Raw genomic sequence first — 10,345 nt, 5'->3', positions numbered from 1 at the left:
GTACAGTGAAAGCAGAGACAGATGAAATAGTGTGCCAGCCAGGAGAGCCTCATTGATTAGATGCTGTGCTTGGACTAAGGTTGCCTAGTCACGGCATGTTAGAGCAACGGTTAGAGTTATCGAACACCATTGCCCGTTCAGAGGGAAAAGCAAGGCGCGTCCTGCGTTCTCCGTTGACATCTTGAAGTATTCTCGGGGCGATGTGTGCTTGGAATGCGGAACGCCGGAAATGCTCTAGTACACATTCGCCACGTGATGTAGTCATGTGTCGCAGAGCTGTTTTAAATTCGAAGGCATTTCTTAGTCGGGCTATGTCAGGTATCCAAAGTGGGCCGCGGCGTCCACGGTAACACTCACGCTGCCTCCCCCTTAGAATCTATCCATCACTTTGCGACGTATTTATTCTATGTGCACATACCAAACAACTTTGCTTGTATGTTGTCCATGTCGATATCGTGTAACAATATTCCAGATATGCATGTAAACATTTCGTAGAAAGAAACCACTTAGAGTACAAGAGGGCCTCTAAAGAGAGAATACGCGGATCATTTTTGTAAAAACAAAGCAGACAGCTTTCGTTCCTTTATTTCTCCACCAGTCACCTGGCCTGCATAAAATACATAGCCTAACAAAGTCTGTTTTTTTGGTTGAACGAACACGGTTGTTTCTGTTCCACACACTTTTGGCCGAGTACTTCGAGCTTTGCAAACGTTCAGAAATAGCTTTCTATAAAGTACATATGAATGGTTCTTGTTGTAGTTAAAAGTTGTGTTCATTCATATAATGATGTATCAACAATTAAGTTAGATGAAGCCTAATCAACTGTCAGCATTACCATTAAAATCTCTCAGTTTCGACAAAAGGGCGAAGCAATCATAGTGATAGCAACATATTCGGATGTGTTACGAAGCAAAACTAGCATTTGTAAGACCAATACTCGTGGGTAGTGAGGCTGGTAGTCAACTCATTTAGATCCCATTTCACGTAACTCTACGAAACGCTGGTATACGAGAGCACGATCAGTCGAGGTAGACATTTGGCACCGTTTGTTTGTGTGAGAGCGCAGCCCGTAGATGCTCCCGCCTGTTGTGGGGTACAAGGCGCGTGCCAATCATTGCCACGATAATGCGGCAACCATAAGCACTCCCCCCCCCTCTCACTGTTCGCTGGTGAGATAAGCGCGTAGGTAGATGAGCCCGGCCGGAAAGACGATGCTTGCTCCGCAGAAAAAGGAGGCTATAGCGCATCCTTTACCATACATATATAAATATATGTACCTATACGAGAATGATGGCGGCGACTGTGACTGTACGAACAAGCTGAGACTGTCCATATAATTGCCAGCACAATAAATTTACATGTCTGAGTTCATTAGGCGATTGTGAGCAGTTGACATCGTTGCCGCACCTGGCAGGACAGATCTTAAGCAAAAGTGTTGTGTCGGCATAGCCTTTGATATTTGCTACGGCCATGCACGAAGCACAATATTAATCGACTGTATACACCAGAGCACGCAACCCTTCACACGCACGTGTTTCACCTCCACATATTTCAACCAGGGATTCTGGTCACCTGCCAACATGATTTATTTCATATGAGACCAGCCACACACGTACCTCTTAGTGTAAGACTTATTTATAGATTTCCATTTCATTGTGCCTAATGTCTCACGTTTTCTAGTTGTCGGCCATGTTTCGATTTTATAAGTTAACGTTGAGAATGATTAAAATAAGCTGTTCATTTCCTGGAAAAGTATTCCTGAGCCTGTATTCTCGGAGTTATCCTATGCAATGGTTGCACAGTTTTCCGTTTAGCAGCAGCCGTGATTGTTCCGCGTCATGATTTGAGGATGTTTGCTGTATACTGCAACGCACAGTAAAATATACATTTAATAAACCAGCGTAGGCATGGCGAACTTGTGCTGGAGAATAACAAACAGCTGCAACGAAAATCTTCTAGCAGTCCCGAGTGTTCACTTATTTTTATTCTTCGCCTTTTTGTTTTTTCGTCCAGCATGGGTTGGCGGCAGATGGGTCCCACAGGCACATGCACCGCTAACCATTCGAGAGGGGGGGGGGATAAATATACGCTTGCGCGTGTAACTTGAAGTCTCATTATGTAAATATATTGTAGCATATATGCTTCAATATATTGGATGGACAGGAGCATATAGTCCATCTTCGTTAGCGATAGCAAGCGCAGTTAAGGATGTCAGAGTCTTGGGAGACGTGTTATGTCAAGAACTAAGCAGGTGAAAATGAAGTCTGCCCGAGAACATTACAAATGAGGGCTTGCTTAGTAAAGACCCTCGTTCTGCAGCGAACACATAATTAGCTTAAGAGGACGTCTAAGGGACTTTCAGTATTACCTCAACTAAATGCGATTGCTAAGCTGTCCACAAATATGCGTCTTGTACTACCTATTGATTTTTTCTGGGTTGTCAGCGCTAAGTGGCGAGCCGGTACTTGAATTGGCTAATCTCCGGTTCTTTCCCGCTATTTTACTTACTCTTTCTTCACATAGCGATTTTCAAGTCATGTGGACATAGCGTTCCTCACTCGCTTTCTGGTTTCGTTGCTTCCACTTTGCAGAATTTTCATTCCTAACATGATGGTGATTACGAACATGAGGGCTATAGTCTCCTGCCATGGATTTTGGCATTTTTGACAAAACACTGATAATCATCCGGTTTCGATAGAGGGGCTCGTTTTAACCATCGCAGTGTTTCTTTCAATTTTTAATTCACTAGAGGTTTCTGGCAAGACAAAGAAGATATCAAGCAGGGCTTAATAGATGACAACCGAGCGTCTGGTCAGTACAGGTGGTGAGAACAAAGCCAAGGCGTTCATCTATATGGCATCGAAGTTCGTTGGAGCTGCAAACTCGATAAAGGCTCGCAGGAAGGCCTGCAGTCAAAAACTTTGTTCTCGGTAAAACACCCGCTCCTTTCGAATTCCGTAGAGAGAGGGGCACGTGCTTGCCCCCCCCCCCTCACAGTGGCTACGGGCCTGCTCGGCAGGGCTGGTATCCTGGGCCGTGTGGGCAAGACGAAATTCTCCACAGTTGTCGCAGGGAGACGAAGGAAAGTGGTAGCGGCACACCATCTCGCATTATTCACCACCCGGAGCAGGGCTGGAGCAAATAATGAGCTCTAGCGTTTGTTCGGCATCCCGTCTGCGGCACACTGGCGATCAAGAGCGACCCCCAGTGCACATGTGGACAGCTTGCCAGGCATTGCTGGTATGTAGACGAAGCAGCAGCCACCACTCACGTCTCTCGAGGCCAGTCTCCGATTAGGTTGGCGGTGGATTACCGCTTGCCACCAGCTAGTCAGGGTGAGCCGTTGGTAGGAGCTGCCACAGGCGCTGTCTGCAAAGCAAGAGGGGACGTTGGTAAAAAATGAGAACTAGAAAAATGTCAGAGACAGTAGTGGAAAGTTCAAATTTTAACGTTAAAAAAAGAACTTCCATGGTGGAGGAGCCGGGGTTCGAACCCGGGACTCCTCGCATGCAAAGCGAGTGCACTACCACTGAGCTACACCCCCTTTTTTTCTTTATTGCCTTCTTGACTACAGGTCAAGCTAATATGACAATCACTATCACACGTGTTTCATGCGTGATAACGCGTCAAACAAAGATAATACATCTTCAACACCATCGGTAGTCTTATACACATCTCGCACTTTTTTTAACAGCTCCACAAAACACTCATTAACAGATAGAACTCTCACATCACAGTGTCTGTACGATAGCATACTACGCCGATCCGAATGAAGACCAAGTAAAAATATAACATCTAAATTTTGCACAGAACTATCACAAGGCAAAAAACGAATCCCATATGAAGTAAGAGGTGAATCTTTTTTTTAAAGTCCTCTGTAAAATGTCCCAAAAGAAAATAGCGTTCTCACAATCAATAAACACATGTTCAATGGTCTCAGATTTGTTACACAGGAGACAGCTGCTTCCCCATGGTACATACATCCCTCTCTCTTCAAGCCACGTTTTTACTGGCAAGGTTCCCGTATGAAGTTTAAAAAAGAAGGTTTTCACATTGGGTGCTATACACATGTTTTTCACTCGCTTTAGTACGTCATGACCATATGATTTTTCATACTTTGAACGGTATAGAGGCACAGGAAAAACATTCTGTATTAGGTCTTTCATAAGGTGCTTTCTTTTCGCATTAGTTAGGATATTCTATGGAAAACCTCGCCCTTAAAAAACGATATGAGAACGCAACTTTGCGCAAGAACAGTGACAAGGTGTGTCGTTCTCGCCTGTCTGAAGATACAAAGAAGTCAGGCATGTGGTGCAACAGCGTTGTTTGAAATAAAGAACGTAAAAAGAGTCTCTCTGGTCTCTAATGAGCAGGAAACGTGATATTACTTTTAAGAAACAGATGCCACAGACACAGCCCTCCTTGCTTAACTTGCCGAAACAAGTTCGTTCTAGATGTTCTCTCCCACGTAGAGCTCCAGATGAACGTGGCGAATATCCTGTGAACTTTGTGAATGCTTTTAGGCGCACAACTAAGTACTTGCAAAAGGTACATAATTGTAGCAACCAGAAACACGTTGCATACAGCTGACCGAGAGAAAATTGATAAGCCACGACCGCCCCATGCTTCGGCGGTCGCGCGCAGTTCTTCAGCCTTTCCAAGCCAAAATGCTTCACTTTCTTGATACCTGTCCATTGGTACCCCTAGGTAACGACTAGGTGTCGTGAGCCACCGAATATTTCCAAAGGAACTGGGCGTGAGGTCCCAATTACTATGCCATAAACCAATGATTTTCTCTTTGTTCATTAAACTTCCACTCGTGTCACAAAACCTTTCAGTGATTTTTATTAACGAAGTGACACTCTCTCTATCAACAGCAAAAAAGGCAATATCTTCGGCGTATGTTAAAACACGCACTTCACATGACTGCAGCCTGAAACCATTTATCCCTGTGTGGTGAATCACTTTCTGACACAGTGACGCCAAAAATAGAGCGAAAAGCAAAGGACTTGAAGAACACCCCTGGCGCACGGAGGAAAGTACTTGTATGCGCTGTGAGAGTTCTCCATTTACAATTAAATTTGTGGTGGAACTTTTGTATGCCAATCTAATACCTGTACATATGATCGCACCAAGACCAACATACTCAGCTAGCATGAAGAGTATATTGTGTGGAACCATGTCGAAAGCCTTGGCTAGATCAATTTGCAACATAGCTATTTTTAGAAGTGCAGCGTCACAATACTCCTAAATGCTCCTGGCAACATGAATATTCGTGAATATGCTCCTACGCTTGATGCTGCAAGTCTGATGTGACGCGACCAACTTGTATATAACTCCTTGCAACCTCCTAGCCAGAACTTTCATAAACACCTTATAATCAACGTTTGTTAGCGTGATTGGCCTGTATGCTGTCACTTTGCGTAAAACATGTTGCTCTTTGCCTTTAGGGATCAGCACGGTGTGTGCCCGATTAAATGATGGAGGCAGAGTTCCGCGATCTAAAGACTCTGAAAAAACCTCATGCAATGCGGTGGCCATATCCTCTTTGAACGCCTTGTAAAAGGCGGCATTAATGCCATCTGGACCAGGTGATTTTCCCATGCCAAGATCATTGATAGCCTTCTCAATTTCCCTTATACTAATAGACATTTCCAATAAATTTGTGTCCTCAGCATTAGGTGTCGGCATTTCTATGAAGAACTAATCTACAAAACCCGGCTTCTTTGGTTCGCGATAAGCAAACCAGTCCTGATAATAGTTTGAAAAGCTTTCATAATATCTGCATGTTCTCTCAATATTTTACCATGGCATTCCATTCTATCTCTAGTATGTCGTGAGCTCGCGCATATGCCTTTTCATCTGACAAGGCTCGCTTTGTCGGGGCTTAACCCACAAGGTATCTCTCAGCTCTTGCTCGTATAATTGCGCCTTTATATTTATCTTCTTCAAGACATTCAATTTTGTTTTTGACAACCTGCAGTTGATGTGTAAATAAGCCCGGGTTTTTCGCTTCAATTCTCACCAAATCATTCAGCTCTGCCCGTAGCTCACGTTCCTGTTTTCGAGCTTGATACTGCATGTAGCAACCACACTCTATTGTCTTCATTCTTATCTTTTGCCTAAATAATTCCCATCTTTCCGTGGCACTCCTTTCTGCGTTTTTGAAAAAAATCCTCGATTTGCTTCTTTGTCTAATCTACAAACCCTTCGTGCGTAATTATCTTCCCTATCGGAAAAAAACGAATGGTGGGCATGGTGGAAACCACCACCCACCATTATAGTGGATTATTGTAGTGGGTGAATGGTGGGAAACGCCCACCATGGCGCATGGTGGGTATGGTGGGTGCTGCAGTGCCGGCAACACTTGAGCGCGAAATGACGTCAGAATCACCGTGACGAGCTGCCACAAAAAATAAAAAAGAAGTCTATAAAAACGGTATAAAAACACCCGTCCCGTAAAAAAAAAACGAGTTGCCACGGAGGATCGAACCTCCAACTTGCGGATTCCAATATGAAAACGCTAACCACTGCGCCACCCCAACATGACGTTGACTGAGTGTTAAATACTTAGTTGGCATACAAACTTAAGGTTCAACTTAAGTTATGTTTGTCGTGTACACAACATATACAACATCTACACCTGCTACTAAAAATTGCACATTTATTAAACACAAGCAACTGCGGCCTCTAACGATTGTTACTATGTTAATGGCACTAGTGCTATTTTTTTTACAATTCACAACTTCAAGAAAAAAAAAACCAAAGGACTGGGGAGCAGCAACAGTTTACCGGCGGGGTCTGCCAAGTTTAATATCCGTTTCGCGCTCGTTCTAAAGGGCGACATCTGCTCACGCTTTATGATGCTTCTAGGCTCATTCCTTAGATACGCCCGCCTAATTTAATTGATTGAGTATTGGGATGCTTTTCGCGCAATGTAGAGGGCGGTCGCGCCAGCGCAATGCTGTAGCTCTTTCGCTAAAGCAACAACTACATAACGGCTTGGCCAAAACGAATGCAGTTTGCCGGAAACATTACGCTATCATATTGGTTCACTAAGCACACGAATTGCCACGTCGGAGTTCTCGTACAAAAGCTAGAGAAGTGCCGGCGAGTGCGACCGGCGGCTGTCGGTGAGAAGACACTTAATTACGTTCTCTGGGAGGGCTTTAATCGCGTCGCATCGATGTTTGTTGCTTCTTGAGCGGACACCATACGCAATGAAAAATGCTTCGTTTAGGTTAATTGATGCCATATGGCTGCGCTGTATTGTCATACTTAGTCGTCGTAATCGTGTATTCTGAAACCGGGAAGCACGGACAACACAATTGTACGGGCTCGGTCAATAGGCCTAACCTTTGGTGGAAATCATGGTGGTAGAACATGTAGTGTACAGATCCCAGCTTGGTACACTATATAAATTGCCCGCCGTTATAAGCCCACCCATCATCTGCTTACTGCTTCCCAGCTTTATCGCAATGGTGGGCAGAGCTTCTCAGCTTGGTACACCATGTGGCCCACTATAACAAGCAGCACCCATCATCTGCTTAGTGCTTCCCAGCATTATCGAAAAGGTAGGAAGAGTTTCTCAGCTCGGTACACCTTGTAGCCCACCATAATAAGCACCACCCACCATATGCTTAGGGCTTCCCAGCATTATCGCAATGGTGGGCAGAGTGTCCCATTATTGCCCACTATCTAGCCTCTGCTTTCCACCATCATTTCCACTTTACCCATCATCTGTACACCATACCACCCAGTATGTCCCGGCATAACCACCATATTTTCCACTACGTCCCACCATGGCCATCATAATTTCCACTATGCCCACTATTATTTCCACCATGCCCACTATTATTTCCACTACGCCCACCATGTTTTCCAGTATCCACCATGGCGATTTTTCCGATAGGGTTAGTATTCAGTTTCCATGTTTCCCATACAACCTTCTTTTTGCACTTTTTACCTATCTCAAACGAGACTCAGCAATTATCATTGAAGGAAACAGCATAAGCGTCATAGTTCTGACATAAAGGTAATATCTCAGAACAAACATATGATCGATCTAGTCGTGCGTGACTCGAACCTTGAAAATGTGTGAATTGTTGGTGACTGCCACCCGTCGAAAACAGAGCTACGTCATGTAAAAAGTACTTTCTTATTAAGGCTGTCTCTAAGCAAACCAACGCTTTCATCACTAATTTAGCAGTATACGTGCAATCTTCTAGGGACAAAAGACAATTGAAGTCACCCAACAGAATCACACATTTCTGACATTCAAAGTACGCTTGCATTTCCCAAAAAAACAAACATCTGTCTCTCGAATTTGTAGGTGCGTATACAGAGATAACTCTAAATTTAGTGTTCACGTAACAAAAGTCACACAAAACAAAACGCCCATGTAGGCGACTTTTGACCTCTTCCACTACAATACCAAGTGAGTTCTTGACAAAAATAATACATCCGGCTGATGCTCCCACTGCATAGCTCACACACGCATTGTACCGCAATGAAAATTCTGCTACCAAGCTATCAGTCACGTCCTCAGTACTAACTTTAGCCTCCTGGACCACGAGCAAGTCAAGGTCATTTTCTTGCATCAAGCGTTTCAACTGGTACTGTTTGCAACGCGTTCCTGGACCACGTACATTCAGCGTACCAATGCATAAAGGCGCAGTCTTGCTAGCCATGTTGATGACAAAGATGAAAACTACAGTGCTTACCGTGTCTCGTATACCATGCAGTGGGAAAACCAGGGTCTTACGCGTTTGAATTCTGTCCCCGAACCGGCGACGATGACGCCGACTGGGTTTCGAGGGCATATTTTTTACTCTTAGCGCCCGTGACGCGATGCCACAGACGCTCCGGGCGTTTCAGGTTGCGTTCCGTGCTTTCCACTGGGTTACGCTTGCCGCGTCCCGTGGTCGCTTCTGGAGACTTTGTGCTGGATTCTGGCGTAGCGATCTCGCCACTGGTACCCATGTCTTCCTCCATGGATTCTTGAATGTCCTGCTGGCCGCCCGTTGCGGCCAACCCCTCGGATTCTTTCGTTGAGTCTTTGTCGTCTTGCGTTGTCGCGTCGGCTGTCTCCTCTCCAGTTGCCTGAACCATGGCGTCGGGTCCCACGGCATCGCTGCCAGAGGCCAACTTCTCAGCCTCTTCGGCGTCCATTAGATTATCTTGGGCGTCGTCTGTTGGCAGCGTGGTCTTCGTAACTCTGGCATAACTCCTGACGCAATCTTGACATTCATGTCCAAACTCTCGGCATACACCACAGCGGGGAGTCTGGCAGCCTCGTCGTATATGTCCTTGCATGTGACACCTTAGGCAAAGCGGTGGCCGACCCGGGGCCACAAGAAGGACGTGCCCTCTCCAAACTTAAAAAGGTGCGGCAAGTCTTCTAGCACCACGCCTCCCTTCAGTTTCAGTCGCACCACCCTCGTCGTCGACATCGCGTGTTCAAAGCCCGCGACGGTCCAGTTGTCGTTGGAAACCTCCAGAAGTTCACCGAACTCACCTAACGCTTGTCGAATGCTCTCATTCGAGACCGCAAAGTCAACCCAGTGGATTTTCACGGTTACATCATGTTGGATAGGGTCGATGATAGCACAGAAGCCACTCTTGACTCAGAGTCCACCTGTTTTGAGTAATGCATCTTTGTCATCCTTGCTTCGCATCTTCACCAGCCAGATGTGATTCATCCGGAAGGCTCCATTGCCAGCGATCGCCTTGATGAGTTCCACTTCTCCCAACGGGGCCCAAAAGTCTTCCAACCGGTATGGTCTTTTGTCAAAATCACCGTGAAGAAACACACACTCTTCCATACTGTCACCCGATGGCAATGTAGGCAACAAAAACTGGTAAACCGAATGTGCAGAAGGGAACCTAACACCGCGGCCAGCAGCGGCCGCCGAAGCACCTCGCACGGAGCGAGCCATCACACATCGGTCTCCCACCGAAGCCGAAAGTGGAGGGCGACTGAGCTAAACCCCCGCGGCTATCCAAAACTACGTACCTTTCTTTTAGTAAATGTTTGCTTTTATTCCTTTTTCCTCTTCCTATTTTATATCGAAGAAACTGTCTGTAACCTTAACTCTTTAATTTCGTAGGTACCTGCACAACGAAGCCCTTCAAAGTGGTGTAGCTCATAGCTAAAGCGGTGGGCTAGCATTTGAGAAGTCCCGGGTTGAAGCCCCGGCCACTGCAAAAGAAACTTCTTTTCCTTTTTTTTTCGTTGAAATATTTGTGAGAATGATGATGCGAGAGTAAGCAGCTGACGGCTTGCATATATCAAACAATAAAGTTTTATCCATTCCTGATGATGTTTATCTTAAGAAAACCACAA

At 45.4% G+C, this 10,345-nt stretch overlaps 1 protein-coding gene and 1 non-coding gene across 2 annotated transcripts in view; both read right to left on the bottom strand.

The window, feature by feature from the left end:
* Positions 1-2,021: 2,021 nt before the first annotated feature.
* LOC142791133 (uncharacterized) overlaps positions 2,022-10,345 on the bottom strand; it is a 36,071-nt gene continuing 27,747 nt past the window's right edge. The window contains exon 2 of the mRNA XM_075885426.1: positions 2,022-3,369. Coding sequence (XP_075741541.1) covers positions 3,152-3,369 — 218 coding nt within the window. The 3' untranslated portion in view covers positions 2,022-3,151. The remainder of the gene's footprint in view (positions 3,370-10,345) is intronic.
* Positions 3,473-3,544, bottom strand: TRNAA-UGC (transfer RNA alanine (anticodon UGC)). Its single transcript has one exon. It is a non-coding gene; the product is annotated as a tRNA-Ala (tRNA).

The sequence above is a fragment of the Rhipicephalus microplus genome, unplaced genomic scaffold (genome assembly GCF_043290135.1).
Source record: "Rhipicephalus microplus isolate Deutch F79 unplaced genomic scaffold, USDA_Rmic scaffold_141, whole genome shotgun sequence".
Classification (NCBI taxonomy): domain Eukaryota; kingdom Metazoa; phylum Arthropoda; class Arachnida; order Ixodida; family Ixodidae; genus Rhipicephalus; species Rhipicephalus microplus.
Note: the sequence above shows the minus strand (reverse complement) of the source record. Positions and strands in the feature narration are given on the sequence as shown.